We start from the raw sequence: 16,993 nt of genomic DNA, 5'->3' as shown, positions 1-16,993 counted from the left end.
GAAACCAGGAGACCAGATGAGATTATCACGGGCATGAGTGAGAGAAGAGATTCAAAGACAGCCCCGGGGCCTTCCAGTGTTACCAGATCAGGGGGAAAAGGTATACCCAGCACAGAAACAAAGAGGGAAGGAGAGCTGCCAGTGAGGAGAAGGGAGCCAGGCTATGCTATCCTAGAAGCTGAGAGGAGAGCTGTTTCTAGAAGGAGAGAATGAACCGCTGGGTCAAATGCTGCTGATGTGTCAAGACAAGAATGGAGAAGTTGCCACCAGATTTAGCAGTATGTTGGACATGGTGATTTTGACAATGGCAGTCCAAAGGCTGATGGGCCTGGGTGGTCCCTCTGAACATTTCAGGACCCTCCTATGGGACTACCTGAGATATGTGTGTTCATGCCCTGTACACAGAAGTGCTCTAAATCCTGGGGCATCTGGTAGGCTAAGTGGTAGGAACAGAGGACGAGAAGGTCAGTCTTGGAGTGTCCAGGTAGACCCAAAGCCTGCTGCTCTGCCCACCCCCTACCCCAGCAGCCTGCCCAAGCTTCTGGACGGGAAGCAGGTACCCTGCAGGGCCCCTTTATCCCCATCATCTCTCTAGATACTCTTGTCCTCCCAGCAGATGAGCCAACCTCCTCCAAGAAGCCCAAGAGTGTCCTGGAGCCAGAGCCCAGTGATATGGAAGGTGAAGCCACCTCTATCCTGCCCTCTGAGTGGACCTCAGTGAGGATCAGCCCTGGGGAGAATGTAGTTGGAGAAGATATGATGGCTGTGCGTGTCCTGGTCACCAGTGATGACAGCAGGTATGCTCAGGCTGCTGCAGGATGGGGACAGAAGAGGGATGGGACAAGAGTGACAGCATTCAGGGACTGGTCTCCGCTCCACTCACTGACCATGTGACCTCTCTGTATCTCCACATGCTCATCTGTAGAATGGGGACAGTGGTAATATCTGTCTCACAGACAATCGTAAGGATCTCACAGTTAATGTATACGAAGCATGTAGAACAACATTCGGCACATAATAAGCACTGCAAGTGTTAGCAATTGCTGTTTTCTCAGGGAAGGGACAGGCTCTGGCCCCACTGTCTTCTCCCTGAAAGGCAGCTGTGGTGTAGGCTGCAGCGAGGGGTGCCGAGTGGGTGTCACTGTGACAGTAAGATGTAAGGTAGTGATGCATGGTGATGGGGAGGCTGGGCTGGGGGCGGGAGAAGGCATGAGAGGTGAAGCCCTGCTGCCCTCCTTCCTGCCCATACTGGAACCACCCAGAGTGGTCATTAGGAGTGCAGACTCCAGGCCTCCCCCAGACACTGAATTCATCCAGGAGGTCAACCAGCAAGAGGGACCAGTTGCTCAGTATGTACCAGACTCTGAGGATATAGCAGTGACCAACGCAAGACAAAGGCCTTGCTCTCACAGGCCTCTCATTCAAACTGGGTGGGCAGTCAGCAAACAAGTAAATAGTTAACAGGAAAAATATCACCTATGTTCTAGGTAGTAAAATAAAATAGGAGTCTATGATAGAGGGTGACTAGTCAGCTACTTTTGATCGGTAGCCAGGAAAGGCCTTTGTATCAGTCATCTATTCTCACCGTCATGCTGAGTAACAAAGCACCATTATTCTACTCAAGATTCTGTGGGCCAGCAATTTCAGTCAGGCTCAGTCCTGCAGTTATTCTGGTCTCAGTGGGCTCCTGTGTGTGTTTGGGCTTCTAGAACATCGTTAACTGTCAGCTGGGGTGCCAGGAGGCTATTGGGCCGTGGATCCTTCATCCTCCAACAGGCAGCCTGTGCTTATTCACATGGTCCTATGAGAAAGCACAATCATGCCAAGTCTCTTGAGGTTTCAGCTATTCCTATCACGTCTGGATGGTCACAAGTCCAGCCTGGATTCAAGGGGTGGGGAAATTGACTCCACCATTATGGGAGGAGCTGCAAAGGTCCGTTGAAAAAGGGTGTGGCTCCAGGAGGGGAATGATTGCCATCATTCTTTGCAAACAATCAACCACAGCTTCCAAGAGGAGGTGACATTTAAGCTGAGAATTGTTGACAAGAAGGGACAGTCATGCGAAGACTGAGGAAGTGGCATCCAAGCAGTGGAACAGTGATTTGGGGGCCAGTAGCACATAGAGGCTATGAAAGCCAAGGGAGCTGATGAATCACCCACGGAGTAAGAATCTCTCTTCAGGAAAAAAAAAAAAAAAAGAGGCTATCTTCTCATAGATAGAGCTAAGCCTAGGTGAGGGCCCCAGGGCATTTGAACATTCAGTGGGCAAGCAGAGAAGATGCTGGCAAAACCCACAGAAAGGAGAGAAACCAAGAGAGGCTGAGTTGGGGAAGCTGAGAGAAGAAGTTTCAAGATGGAGGGTGCGGTTCACTGTTTCAGATAAGAATGGAGGAACTGGAGAAGCGACCTCAGGATTTTCCAACAAGAGGATCAGAAACACGGCTGGAATAGGTGTGGGAAGAATGTGAGGGATGAGAACAGATACTGCTGTGCAGACAGGTAGTTCACGAAGTCTGGAGCCTTCAGACTCTGGAAGGGGGGGCCTGGGAACATACATTTTAGCAAAGCCCACAGGTGATTCTGACACACAGGTCAGCATGAGCACCTCTGCCTTGGAGTGCCCTCTGCAGTCACTGAGATAAAAAGCAAGGCCCAGAGAAGGAAGGCCCTGCCCCAGGTCTCACAGCCTTCTAGGCCTCAGGTAGGCAGGACCATGTCCATTGTAAGAGGCAGAAACCCAACGCTAGCTTAAGTAACATAGCAAATACTTCAGTTCCTCTGACTGGGAAGTCCAAGGGTAGTCCTCTCTTCAGGCAAGGTTGGAGCCAGAAACTCAAATAGCCACTCTCTGCTGCTGCCCCTTTGCATGTCGGATTTACAACCACCCACAAGGAGGCTCTATCCATGTGTGGAACTCTTGGCTACGGAGGGCCTCAGCCCATGTCTGTCAGTCCATGTCCATGTCCCAAGATCTCAAGGTAGACCTCCAATGGGTACTACTCACATGGCATGCCCACCTCTGGGACCCATCGGTGAAGAGCACTGGGATGCCGTGGCCGGTAGGCTTGGGCACTGTGATGGATAGAGAGTCCACCAGAGCACACAGATGGATAAGGAGCAGCGACCCAGTGGAAAGATGCATGCTGGACTTATATACACAGAGAGTAAATAGTCACAGCCCTACAGATTTGCGCCTCCCCAAGTCCCTGGGGGACTGTGTCTGTGCTGTCCCTGCTCCTGAGGACACATTTCTTCCATCTCTCTGCCACGCGAATTCCTGCCCATCATTCAAGGCCCAGATTACATATTCCCCCTCCAACCCTGTAGCCTTCTCTTTTCTCCCATCCATTCCCACAGGACACAAGCAGCGCTGAAATGCCTAAAGTTTTAGGACAGGTCCTAAATGATAAGCTCATTTTTCCCCAGAGAGCTGAGGAGTCATGCTCAAGGATGGCTGAAGGTAGGTAGACCAGCCGTCTGGCAAGCACGTCGGCATATGTTCATGGGGCTTCATTCTCCTGCTTGGATCCACACCGGTATTTTTTCATTAGGGCTCCGTAAAGCATCATGGACTGGGTGGCTTAAACAACAGAGACATGCTTTCTCACAGTTCTAGAAGCTGGGAGTCCGAGATCAAGGTGTCAGCAGGGTTGGTTCCTTCTGAGAGCCACGAGGAGGAAGGATCTGTTCCAGGCCCCTCTCCTCAGTTTGTCGATGGCTGACTCCGTGTTCATGTGATGTTTTCTTCTCTGCCTGTCCAAATTTCCTCTTATTGTAAGGACACCAGGCATATTGGATTAGGGCCCACCCTAATGACCTCATTTTAACCCAATTACCCCCTTAAAGACCCAATCTCCAAAGACAGTCACATTCCGAGGTCCTAGGGGTTAGGACCTAATATGAATTTGGGGGGACACAGTTCAGCCCATAACGAAGCCTGAGGCTGGGCTTGAGACAGAGGTGACAGAACCACTCTCTCTGCCCCAGGGCGCCATGGGCAGTGACGGGCAGGGCACAGTGGGGGTGTGGGAGGTGAACTACAGGGCCGCCCGCTCACCCACCCTCTACTTCTTCCTTCCAGCTCTGATGCAGAGCCAGACTGCCCCAGCAGTGAGGCATCCGGTGCACAGCCCTGTGAGGAGAGACCCCGGCAGCCGGAGCCCCTCACCAGGCATAGCTCCCTGAGAGAGGCCCCAACCAGGAAAGTCTCCCCACAGTGCCCTGAGGAGGTGCAAGCGGTGCATGGTGAGCAGAGAGCTTGCTTGGGTAGGAGGCAGGCTTGCTTGATCCTGGGACATGGGGAGGGAGCAGAGGCTCCCCATGGCCAGTTTTTTCCTCACGGAGGATCCGGTGACAGGTGCAGCCCTCAGGCTCAGAGGTAGTGGGGCTGGGGTATAAGTGGGGCTGAGGGGACTGGACCCAGGCCCAGCCTCCTTCTCCAGGAGAAGCTTTGGAGTCTCAAATGGGTAGGTGGCAGAGGGGTCTGACTGGCTGTTGTGTGTCCCAGGCTGGCAGAGATAAGGAGACCCCAGCACCCTCTGGCCTGGAACAGTCTCCTCTTGGAACATCTCCATAGGGGCCCATCTGGCATGCCATAGCCCACGAGGGAAGGATGTGGCTTAGCTGCCACTGGACAACAGACAGCCAGGGCCAGCACAAGGCCATTGCCGGTGCTGGGGACACGTGGAACGCACTAAAATTTTACACAGTAATAAATGCATTTCTACTAAGCACCTCTAATGGCTGAGGGTTTTCCCATACGTGGCCCCATTTCATCCTCAGGATGACCCCGGGGGGTAAGTAAGCTCACCATTTTACCCGTGAGCAAACAGACCGTGTTTTCCTTAGGTTTCACAGCTAGTAAAGGCCTTGGGCCCAGGGCCAAGGGCCTCCACACCCTAAAAAGTTGTCTTTAGCAGCCCAGCTTGTTTTCATAAAGGTGGCCTTGATGGCCTTGAATGGAATGTTTTCATTCAGTCAACAGCAGCTTGTGAGCTCGGGGTGGAAGAAGCAGACTAACAGAACCTTGCCACCTTGGGCACCAGCAGCCTTGGCGGCCCTGGGAGAGCCGGAACTCAGCTTGTCCTGCACACCCCTCTGGTGGCCGAGAGCAGAATTTCCACCGGAACCTAGAAACAATCTCCCAAGGACACCAGGGCTGGGGGCCGGCCTCCTGGAGACTCTGGATTTACCCTCCCCTGTGAGCCTTTTTATAAAAGGACAGTTGTCATCAGAACGTATTTGCTCAGTACCATCGTGGTGCCGTCTGGAAGGGCTGAGCATAGGCAGTGAACAGAACACGGCGCTGTGCCCGGCTGGGGGCAGCCGCCTCTGTCCGCTTATGCGTGGCCGCTGTCTCCGTGGGCTCCAGCCTCCTCATTTACAGTTACAAATCCTGCCTGCCTTTCATCCTTTCCCTCCATTTCTCCTCGCTCCTCGATTGCCAGGGGATTTTAGGCAATTTACAAGAAAGGCTAAAACAAAACTCTACGTCTCTCTCTATAAAAGATAAAGCCTCAAGATCAGGGTTAACAAAATGAGTTTAGGAGGTAGAGAGCCCGGAGAGGCAGAAGGTGGGCCTAAGCAGTTGCTCTAGTGGAATCATAAATTTGATCCTGAGTTTTCTGGCAGCCAGAGTTAAAAAGGAAACACAATTATTGTTCATGAGAAAAACAACATATTGGTTTGCAGCAGGTTCCAGATCTGGTACCACTTTTCCTAGTGCTTCCTGTCAAACAGACAGCAGTGAGAGACATGTGAGTTCACATCCTGGGTGAGGCTGTCTCATGCGGCTAGCAGGTGAGGGCATTGCGACCACACACGACTCAGCAAGAGCAGTTCTTCCGGGGGATAGGGCTGGGTCAAGATGACAAGGCAGTGTGGCCCAAGCGTTTTGTTTCTGACAGTCCAGTGAAATTCCAGGCTAAAATACAGAGCAGACAGAGAAGTGGATAGACCGTGTGACTTTCAAGCAATCTCTTGTTGATTTCACTGTTAAGCATCACGTTTTGATCATTGCTAGGCAGACCACATTGTAGGGTTAAAACCTCTGGTACAGGCTCAGCATTGTGTTTTGTGTTGCTGGTTATGGTGAATCTGTTACTTTACCGGATCATATAGGTTGATACGTTGTGCATGTTAATGGAACTTCACTCATCACAGTTTTCACTTGGATAAATGGCACAGAGCTGAGCCAAGGGAATGCCAAACAAGGCCAATATACTGCTTTAAGAAGTTTTAAGAAGTTTGCACACCCATGCTCATCCGGTATTACTTACAATGGCCAAAGGGAGAAATGACCCCAAAATTCATCAACTGGTGAATGGATAAACAAATTATGCTATATCCATATAATGGAATATTATTCAGTGTTGAAAAGGAAGGAAACTCTGACACAGGGTACAACATGGATGCATCTTGAAGACATTATGCTAAGGCAAGTAAGCCAGACACAGAAGAACAGGTATTATACGATTCCACTTCTATGTGGTACCTAGAATAGTCCGATTCATAGAGAAAGTCGAATGCTGATGACAGGGGCAGGGGGTAGGAATGTGGGGAGTTGCTGATTCATGGGTACAGAGTTTCAGTTCGGGATGAAGAAGAAGTTTGGGAGGTGTACGGTGGTGATGGTTGTACAACAGTGTGAATATACTTAAGGCCACTGAACTGGACTCTAACATGGCTAAAATGGTAACTTTCGTGTTACGTAGTATTTCTCCACAATTTAGGGAAAGACTTCTGGGACTACCTCAGCTCATCGAGGAACCTGTTGTGTCCTCAAAGTTCTTTTTTTTTTTTTTAAGATTTATTTATTTATTTATTTGACAGAGAGAGACACAGCGAGAGAGGGAACACAAGCAGGGGGAGTGGGAGAAGGAGAAGCAGGCTTCCCGCTGAGCAAGGAGCCCCATGCGGGGCTCGATCCCAGGACCCTGGGATCATGACCTGAGCCGAAGGCAGACGCTTAACGACTGAGCCACCCAGGCGCCCCGTCCTCAAAGTTCTTTAGCATAGAGCATGCCCAAGAGGATGGCCTGAAATAGAATTTAAGCCCTATGTTATCGAGGCTCAGTAGAAAAGCCTCAGTAAAGGTCCCCCAAAACACCTAGTTCAGTGTTCTTTAAAATCTTGTTTAAAAGGCAGATACGTAGGTTCCCACCTGCAGAGATTCAGATTTGGTGGTTCTAGCATGGAGCCAAGTATCTGCATTTTACGGAAGCGCCCCAATTGCTTCCATGCCGGGGGGGAGGCCACATCCTACACTTGGGGGAATCACAGAAGAGCAGCCTCCAAGAGGGCCTGTCTGGATAAGTTTGTTGTAAAATGCACACCTAAACAATTAAATGAATCAGTCGAGTGCATTGGGTTTTAGGCGTAAACCCATTTGGATCTGGGGGGCAGACTGCCCCATCTTATTCTGGTTTAGAAAAATTGGTATTTCTCCATTTTTTTTTTCTGGCAGTAATTTGACAACAGGATGGTCCAGCGACCTACGGAGCACACTACTAGTTCGTAACGATAAAATGTCATTAGCACCATTTGGCAAAATACTTACCCCTTATTTCTTTTGTAGTGGGTCATACAGTAGGATCTCCAAAAGTGCTCCCTAAAAATAAATATAAGTAAAATACAAGCTGAAAAAGGGACCCAGGCTGGCTTTATGCTGCTCAAAACAACTGGATCAAATCACTGCTACCCACCCTGGTATGCCTATTGTGGTAAAAAATGTGCGCATGTGTGTCCCATAAACACCAGGGATGGAAAATTGCTTGTGAATTTTAACCAATTTTAATAAGTTCCATTCCACAAAGTGAAAAAGCTGAGGTGAAGCAATAAGAGCTTGAAGCTGTCTTCTACATCTCTCGGGAAATTTCTCCACAAGCTGAAGGAGGGAATAGCGTCGGTCAGCAGGAGGTAGCTATCCTGGAGGCCTGCCTGTCCCTGTTGCATACCAGCCCAGCTGGGCAGACCCCGCCCTGTGCCTGTGGGAGGAACAGGCCCAAGCTGGAGGCTGGGGGATGAGGCTGCACCCTGAGCCAGTCCACACAGGCCCCCCCTCAAGCCCATGCACTTGATATGACAGCAGGCCTGTGGGACAGGGAACCCACAGATCGAACAGGCCCACATCATCTCCAGGGACAGTAAGGGAAGGAAGGGAGTCAGGGATCTAAGGAGCTGTCGGATCTTGTCCCAAGGAAGAGAAGCCCCCAGAAGTGGTTGCCACCTGCACCCCACAGCCTGGCTAATGAGAATGGACGCCCAGTTCTGAGCACTGGCAGGGCGTGGGATCCAGACCTTCCTACCGAGACTGAGGGCTGGACCTTGGCTTCATACCTTCCCTACCCCATTCTCCCACACCCACATCACTCCTGGGGAGTTCTTTCTCTCCACGCCCCCTAGTCCCACCTGTGTGCGCATTCAGGCCTGCATGCAGTGCCCCATTCTTTCCCTCGGGTATGAAGGAACCACCACAGGGACCTGGAGCCTGAAGCCAAATCTGAGAGCCCAGTGTGGGAATGGGGTACGTGTGCATCTCTCACACCCTAAATGGCCAAGGCCACCTTCTTCTGCACGTGATGCTCATCTTGCTCAGCTAATTCTCAAGACCCAGCTGGGTGGAGGGTCTTCAGTGCACAGTTCATGGAATCCTGGTTCCCAAAGGGTTTGGGAGGCTTTGCGGGGGAGGGGGAGAGGAGGTAGAACTTTCTGCAGCTTCCAGGTTTCAATGAGAACAGCTCCGGTTTATCTACTACGTATACGGGGCATTGATGTGAGACCAGCTTTGAAGAACTGCTCTGCTAAAAACGAGCAAACAAGCGTGCATAAAAGCATGTGTATATATGGGTATGCGTACATACATGTGTGCACGTACACACGTATACATGTATGTTAATTGTGGGCAAGTTAGAATGATGGCTCATAATTTGAGGCATTTTCTGAATGATGGCAGTACCTGTCCCATAGCAGGGCCTCAATACATATTCAATGAATGAGCAAATGAAATGTTGGAGGTGTGCGTCTTAGGGATGGGAAGATGCAGTCTGGAAAAGGAAGGGGCTCAGTTAATTATGAGTATTAGTCCATAAAATGTGCCATAGGAGAAAACCCCATGGTTATTCTGTAAGTTTAACAGACTCTTCCTCCCTCCCCATCTCCCCTGCCCCTTTCTTTTTTCCACCACAGCTCTGCAATGGGCCAGTAGCTTCCAGTCTCCACCTTCCAGCAAATACCAGAGCTGGAGAAGAAAATTCCAGTCGAGTGAGTCATGAGCTCTCTGGGAGTGGGAGGGGAGGGGCATGGGCAGTGTCTTCTGGTCAGTTCTCAAAGGCACCTGTTCTCATTGCATGCATGTCCTCTCTGACCTGGCCTCCTGGATGTTAGGGGCAAGGAAAGAAACAGAAGGTTGACTGTTTCCACGGCTGACTCGAGGAAGCATTTTCCAAGGATTTGGGGCCTTTCTTTCTCCTTCGGTCTGGAATCATGGAGCCTTAGAGCTCTACAGCTGCACCTGGAAGGGGTGTTAGTAATCATTGGCTCCAAGCTTTGTGAAACACAGATGAGGAAACTGAGATCCAGAGCCTCTATGTATTTTCATTTTGTGCACTGGAGTTGGACTGGGGGCATCAGGGCAAAGCAGTGAAGGAAGCCACACCCACACCCACTCACACACCCATCCATACAAACACACCCGCTTCTTTTTCTGAGCAGGCTTTGATCCCAGCATCCCTGAGAAGAACAGGGCTGGGTGAGGACCAGCGGCTGCGGCGGACGCCAAGGCCTCCGGACCCCACTAGGGGGCACAGTAACCCCGCTCACAGTGGCACAGCACCCCGGGGCTGGCCATGTTCTCCGTGCTGCCTCCCTTACAGGGCAGGCATCCCCCCCCCACCGCCCCCCCCTCCCCCGGGCCCTCTAATCCATCTCCAAGTCTACTTTCCATCTCCCCCTGCCCCCACACTCTCTCTCTCTGGGCTTTGCTCTGGGAGAGGTGGACCCAGGAAAGCCTTGGGTTAGACAGAAGTTTCTAAAAAGAGCCATTGTTGAAGTTGGAACAGAACACTAGTTAGTTGCTCCTTCCTTCTGAGTCAACACGGACTCCTGGCCCATGAGTCATTCTCCCAGCAACCCTCAGGCTCCAGGCGCCCCCTTCCTTGGGTGAGGCTGGGATAATGGGTGCCTCTGGAGCTGGACCACAGCTGCACCCCGGCAAGCCACTCCACCTGGGACACCCTGAAATGACTCTGGAATCATCTTGCAGTCCCAGGCACTGAGGGTGACGAGAAAAGAGAATTCATGTTTACTGAAGGCCTGGGTCACTTCATTTCTCCCCCCCTCCCCGAGCCCCTCCCCAGATCACAGGAATTCTGCTTCTGTGGGGTGGGGGGGTGTCCTTTTGAGTACAGATTCCACCCAGCACTTCCAGCTGACTTCACTGAGCTCCAGGAGTACAAGGGGCTCGGCCTTTGCCCTCGAGAAGTTCCCAGTCTGGGGTGCAAGCTGCAAGACTGGTGGGGCCCCCTCCTAGCAGGTTAGGAGAGAGAGGACTGCTAACCAGCAGCATGGTTTCTGGGATGGGCCTGAGGACCTTGGCGGGTCTTTAGTTATCCCAGATGTTGGTTCTCAAGTATATATAAAAGCTGGTTTGAGGGCAGGCCTTGAGTTGGGGTCATTTGTATGGGTCTGGCCCAGAGGAGGTGTCCAGTTGTTGCTTGCTGAATGAATGAGTAAATGAGTGAACAAACGAACATAGAACCAAGGAACAAGCAGGCTGGACCGAGTGAAGAAACGAATGGAGCCCATGAGTTCAGCCTGCGCAGGCGGCTGCCCCTAGAGGGCGCGCTGAGACTGGGAGATTTGAGCATTGCCTGAACTCCAAATTTTGGGAAGCTGCACCCCGGAATCCCAGTCTTTTTAAAAATCCTCACACCCGTCATTTTGGTCATCTTCATTTTGCCCAAGAGGAAACCCCAGGGGGCAACACTGGTCCTACTATAGTAAGGAGCAGGACCTGGGGCACCGTCTCCTGGGTCCATTTACTGCCCGGTCAAGGCGGTTCTGGCCCCAGCGCCAGGTGGGAGGACAGAGGGAGCTGTGTGAGTGCCCTTCTCACCCTCCCCCTGCTGACCATAGTCACCACAGTGACCTCTAGAACCAAGGGGAAAGGTCACTGCCAGAGGGCCCAGAGAAGAGGCAGCTGAGCCAAAGGAGGCTTGGGCGCTGTAACCCAGGCGCGCTCTGCTCATCAAGCCCTTTGCATGATGGGAGCAGCAGGGCTGGCAGCACCCGGGACTGAGGCCCCTGCAGAGGGCAGGGCAGCCTGGCTGGACTGTGCCAAGCGTCCAAGGAAAACAAGAAGGAACTTGCAGAGAAGGATCTGAGTTGCTGAATGAGGAATCCGGGGCCTACGAGTTAGAGAAATCCTGGCCAGGGTAGGGGTATGCAGCCCCCTCTGGAGCAGGTCACCCGTTCAGCGCTGTTTATTGGACACAACTTGTGTGCGTGGGAGGAAGACAGGGATTAGAGTTCATATTTAGCTAGCGTGCAGCATTGACTTTGCATTCTACCCCGGGCACTGCTTTTTATCCCATTTTATTCCTTCAGCCTCCCCGTGAAGCAATGCTAGCCATCCCGTTTTTCATAGGAGGAAAGTGTCAGGCAGCTGGAGTGGGTGTGAAGGAGGTGGGGTTCCAGGTTCCCCTTTGCTATTCTCTGAGGGAACCCAAAGACATTGACCACCTCAGGCAGGTGAGATCTCCTGCCGCCTCTCAGCTTAGCTCTGGCTTTCTCCCAGGTGGCAGCTTGACTGGCAGGTGTCCCTTCAAGCTCTGCCCAGGTTCTCCTGAAGTCAGTGCATGAGGAACATGTGTGCAGAGAGGCCTCACTGGGAGGGGGGGGGGGGCGCAGGGATTACAGAAAGGAGGGAGGGAGAAGTCCCTGGGTCATGACCTTGTGAACCCCAAGGCTTTCCTGTCAGGTTTGGTTCCCAAGGTGTCCCTGGATCTGTGTCAGAAGGGGGGAACAAAGAAGCAGTCTGTTGAGCTGAGGGGCCTCTGAGACAAGCTGAGGAGTTTGATTCAGGAGGTAGCAGAGGGAAGAGAATGAGGGGGCAAGGAAGAGGAGGAGGAGGAATTTGGCAGGAATTTGGCAAGCGGAAGACAGGAGGCAAGGCAACAACTGACTCACAGCGTTTGCCTTTTTAGGCTCGAACCATCTAATTGTGGGCTGCACTGAGGGTTTGGGTGACAGGCTGGCCAGCTGCCTCCCCCGCATCGGCTCCTGGCAGCCCCGGGCCTCCTCCCAGCAGCTCCTTCCTGCCACCCTCAGATCTCTTTCCCTGAGTTATCTTTTCCCTCAGAAGCTTTCTGGAGGGCTTCGCTTTGGAAGCCTGCGGAACATGTGTGTGTGGTGGCCGTCTTTCCAGAGCCCAGGACTGCGATACGCACTCTGACACACTTGCCTGTGTGTACAAGGGAAGCAGGACAGAATCCTGAAGAACCCAACTTCTGAGGGTGCGGTTGGCCTGGCCTGTATGGGTTCCAGAGGAGGAGCGTCTCACCTGAAGCTTTGGGGAAACTGAGGCAGGGGATTGTCTTGAGTTAGGAAGTGAGCTAACATCTGAAGGCTGGACAACTTGGAAGGAAATCGGAATGGGTCAGCAGAACGGCCGCAGGCAGGGAGTGGGACAGGAGTGGGTAGATGCACATTGGTCCTGGGAAGTCTCTGGGGGGTAGCCTTATATGCTGGGAGGGTTCACAGGAGAGCTGGCTGGGCTGAAGGGTCAGACGCTGAGCGGACAATTCCAAAACGGAGTGTGGCATTTCCTGAATCCCTCTGAGGACATATTATTGGGATGCTCTGTTACAGAAGCAAAGCTCTTGAGATTTTAGGTTTAAGGTTACTAGAGGGCGCGTGTGTGCACTCATGAGAGAGAGAGAGAGATTGAGCTCACAGGCTCCAACTGTCACATTTCTGCAGTTACCAGACGAATGGACTCCAGCTCCCACAGAGCAGAATGAGGCGCGTCCTCAGGGTCCCAGCCACACACTCCTTTCTCCTGTCACTCTGAGCGCACACACCGCACCTCGTTTGTTCCCTGACCAACGGGAGCTTGGCACGAACCCCACTCCATATGCCTCAAATGATTTGATGCTCATTATAACCTCCCTCCCTAGTGTTCTCTTAAAATCTCAAACTAACCATCTCATCTGAGAGCCCCTTGGCGCCCGTGTGAGAAGGAAGCCCCCGATTCATTAGCGGTGACGGTCTACCCTGCCCACGCCCACGGCTGATGGTCCAGCATCTTGTGGGAAGAGGCCTCAGGTGGTTTATTGACTAAGTGACTTAACGCAGCCTAGACCCCAACCACAATGGCTTCAGGGGAAACTTTAGAGGTAGGCGCCCATTTCCAAGAGATGCCCTGGAGACTCCCTGTTCCATCTCTCAGGAACATCCTGAGTGCGAAGTGCGATAGTTCCTAGACTTTTCATCCTTGGACCTCCATTCTCCCACAGGAGGCTGTCACTCCTCACCTGTTCCTCCTAAGGTCACGCTCAGCGTTGGGGTCTCTCAATCAGTCTCCAACACCTTCCTCCCTCTGACTCTATTTATTGAGTTGGAGCTTCTCTTAAAACCTCCTCTTTTCATGATAAAATAAGGTAATAACAGCTCTGTAATGGAGAGTATGTTCTTTCCTTGGTAGGTTTGACGCCAGTGAACAACAAAACAACTATGTCACCTTCAAAGGAAGCTGCTCCTCTTTCTTCTTCCTCATTATCTTCTCCCTCATCTTCGCTGCCATCTTTTTCTTCAACCAGTGTCCCGGGGAATGCTCTGGATGGCTTCTCCCTACCTCAGGTAAATGCCCTTTGGGGCCCTGTGCAGGTGTTCAGAAGGTGAGCTGCTCGTGCTCCACCCACTTCCACACTTAATTCCGGATTCTTAGCACTCTTAGGTCACCCAAGTGCAAAGCCAGGGCCATGAGATGCTCTGTCAAGAGTCCACCCAGGCCTGCTTCACTTGTCCTTTTCATGAAGGCTCACTCATCCTGTTCCTTCTCAGCCAGCCCCGGGGCACAGCCACTCACTAAGCTGACTTTGTGGGGCACAGACTCTGGGCAGGACTGTGGCATGCAAGATGCTAGGATATATGCTCTGCCCTTGATGGCCTGGCAGATGACCTTGAGGAGTTCACAGCTGAAGGAAGGCAGACACAGACTGAGGTTGCCTTTGGTAGCAGCTGAGACTCTTGGAAGCACATCCCCCCTTGAAAAGAAAATGGCATCACTGAGATACTCAGGTTTGATCTTTATCCTTCAGTATGAGTTTATCAAGCCTCTGTTACCTGCCGGACCCTGGTCTAGGCTCTGAAAAATAGGGTGCACAAGACGAAGAAAGGTACATGCTCTTGTAAGTTCCTGTCCTATGACCTGCCCCTCAGGCACCAGAGCTCTTGGCAGGGCACAGCCACTCCCAGAATTTCCCTATGCTCTTCCTTTGCCAAGGGCCAAGTCCTTGCATGCTTCAAATGACTACTTTCTCAATGGTGCAAAGCATGAGTCAGGTTTAGAAGGGTCATTGAAAAGTCCTAAAGGCCATCCTTCTGCCACCACAGCCCAGAGGGGGAACTGTCTGTCCTTAACTTAATAATCTCCAAGGAAGAAGCCTTGGCCTCTTGGTTGTTGGAGGAACATACCTTTGGGTGCAATGTACCCCTTAGTAAGGGCCATGGCCAAGCCAGCATGGGGTATCTGTCCTCTCTGTACACATCTGGCCACTCACAGGGGCCAGGCCAGCTCTGCCTGGCTGGCCAGGGAGCTTGTCCGTGCCTTTGCCTTCCATTCTGGCTTCCTACCCACCTAATCCAGCACCCAGCAAAGCCTTTGATCAGCCCTGCTACAGGGACTCCAAGCAGATCCCAGCAGGTCCTGAAGCAGCCACTTAGAATGAAGAGCAGCCCTTTGAAATCATCCTCGGCAGATTTCTTTCAGACTTTGGGTGTCTGAGATCTGAAGAGAGCAAGGGAGGGGGCCATGGGCTGAGATATGCCTCCCCATATAAATAAATGCTGGGAATTCCTAAATAACCATTCATTTTGCCTATCCCCTCTAGGTGACAGCTAACAACCTGCCCTCACAGGTCTTAAGAGGTCACTCCAGCCCTTCCACTCCAATCTTTCTGAGGCGTGCCAGAGCCCAAGGGTTACCCAAGGACATGCCCCTGTATCTGCCTCATGGCCAAGTGCTGGAGCGGGCAGAGTACTGTATGGTGAGGCCTGGTGGAGATGGCCTCACCAGCCCCCAGCCGCCCAGCCTTGCAGAGATGGCTTCTGATGGGTGTCAGGGAGCAGAGGCCCCTCTTTGGGACACCAGAAGCATCCACAGAGGCCCTCACCCCACTGGAGGGAAAGACAGGTGCTTGCCAGACCAAAAGCTATCTCCCAGGGCTGGAGAGGACCCAGGAGAAAAGAACACTGGACCCAGAAGAGGAGAAGAGGATGGGTCAGAGCTGGAAGAGGGGAAGAAGCTGGACTTGAAGAAGTTAGTCCTCACTCCGGAGCAGAAGACAAAGCTGCTGGACTGGAACCATTCCATCCCTGAGAGTATGAGCCTGGAAGCTGGGGCACAGTCTGCCCAGAGAAGTACTGACAGTGGTAGGGGAGGCTGTGTCCTGAAACCAGTTAGTCCCTTGCTGCTCCCCTGGACAGCGAGAGAGACCCCGCCCACCCAAGGAAGGGCTCAGGAGAAGACGGGGACCCCAGCTGAACGGGCTCCACCCAAGTCCCCACTTCGGCTCATAGCAAATGCCATCCGAAGGTCCCTGGAGCCCCTCCTCCCCAACTCGGAAGGTGGGAGGAAGGCCTCTGCCAAGCCAGAATCAAAGACCTTGCCCACCAGCCAGCCGCATGCTTGCACTCGCTCCTTCAGTCTTCACAAAACCAGCTCCAATAAAGACGGCAACCAGCAGTCCCCGGGGAAGGACATGGCGAGCAGGGCCTCAGCCTTCTTCTCCTGGGGCTCCCCACCTGCCAGGGCTGCCCAGCCCTCGTACCCTAGCCCTCCTGACCTTGCCCTCCGCACCCATAGCTTGCCCAACCAACCGTCCAAGGTGTTTCCTGCACTCATGACCCCGCCCTGCCACAAGATGGAAGATGTTCCCACACTCCTTGAGAAAGTGAGTTTGCAAGAGACATCCCCAGATGCTTCTCAGGTTCCAAAGGGAAAAATCTCGCTCTTTCCCTCCTTCAGACTCAAAGACAAATCTTTTGAGAGTTCCCTCCAAGAATCCAAACAAAGAAAGGACCTCCAGGACCTCTTTAGCACCCCCAGGGGGGCAGGGGAGCCGGCGGACAGCACCCAGCCCCTGGAGAAGTTGGCACAGCCTTTCAGTAGCACCTGCCTGGGGCAGAGGGTCCGTCCTCCTTCTCCAGACAAAGATGCAAGTAAGTGGCACTTTCCTAACCAAAGTCTGCAGTTCTTGCTGGGCAGTTAGTCTTTCTTACTGGACTAAGAACAGGCATTTTTCACTTTCTCCTTCTTCCCAAATTAAATTCTGACAGAAGTAGGAAAACTTGAATTTGAAAAATTAAGAAAAAATTAAGTTTGGAATGATGTTACAGAGTTTTGAAAAAGACAAAGAATCAACCATAATCTCACCACTTGCCCGCTCATTATCCCTATATGGCAACTTTTACTAAGTTTTACCCCCCCAAATTGTATTTTTAAAAATCAATATATCCTAGCTATTACGACAGCACATCATTTACATAAATGCGATTTGATGGCAGTAAACTATTATATCTAGTGGACATGTTGTTTCATTAAGTAAATTATTTTTTATTTAGAAAATAACTGTTTTATTAATTTATAGATATATATGTATATATAAATTATACATATGAATATATTGGTATTTTATATATGGTATTGAATGAACATTTTTATGCATATAGGTTTTTCTTTCCTTTGAATTATTTTTGTTTTAGGATAGGTCCC

At 51.7% G+C, this 16,993-nt stretch overlaps 1 protein-coding gene across 1 annotated transcript in view; it reads left to right on the top strand.

Moving 5' to 3' along the window:
- The first annotated feature begins 759 nt into the window (after nt 1–759).
- The window catches only part of MICALCL (MICAL C-terminal like), a 65,905-nt gene continuing 49,671 nt past the window's right edge, over nt 760–16,993 (top strand). Inside the window, exons 1-4 of the mRNA XM_034995506.1 lie at nt 760–797; nt 9,187–9,261; nt 13,703–13,857; nt 15,111–16,440. Coding sequence (XP_034851397.1) covers nt 788–797; nt 9,187–9,261; nt 13,703–13,857; nt 15,111–16,440 — 1,570 coding nt within the window. The 5' untranslated portion in view covers nt 760–787. The remainder of the gene's footprint in view (nt 798–9,186; nt 9,262–13,702; nt 13,858–15,110; nt 16,441–16,993) is intronic.

Source organism: Mirounga leonina, unplaced genomic scaffold (assembly GCF_011800145.1).
Source record: "Mirounga leonina isolate KUSES-001 unplaced genomic scaffold, KU_Mleo_1.0 Mir_92, whole genome shotgun sequence".
Classification (NCBI taxonomy): domain Eukaryota; kingdom Metazoa; phylum Chordata; class Mammalia; order Carnivora; family Phocidae; genus Mirounga; species Mirounga leonina.
This window is presented reverse-complemented; position numbering and strand designations above follow the sequence as displayed.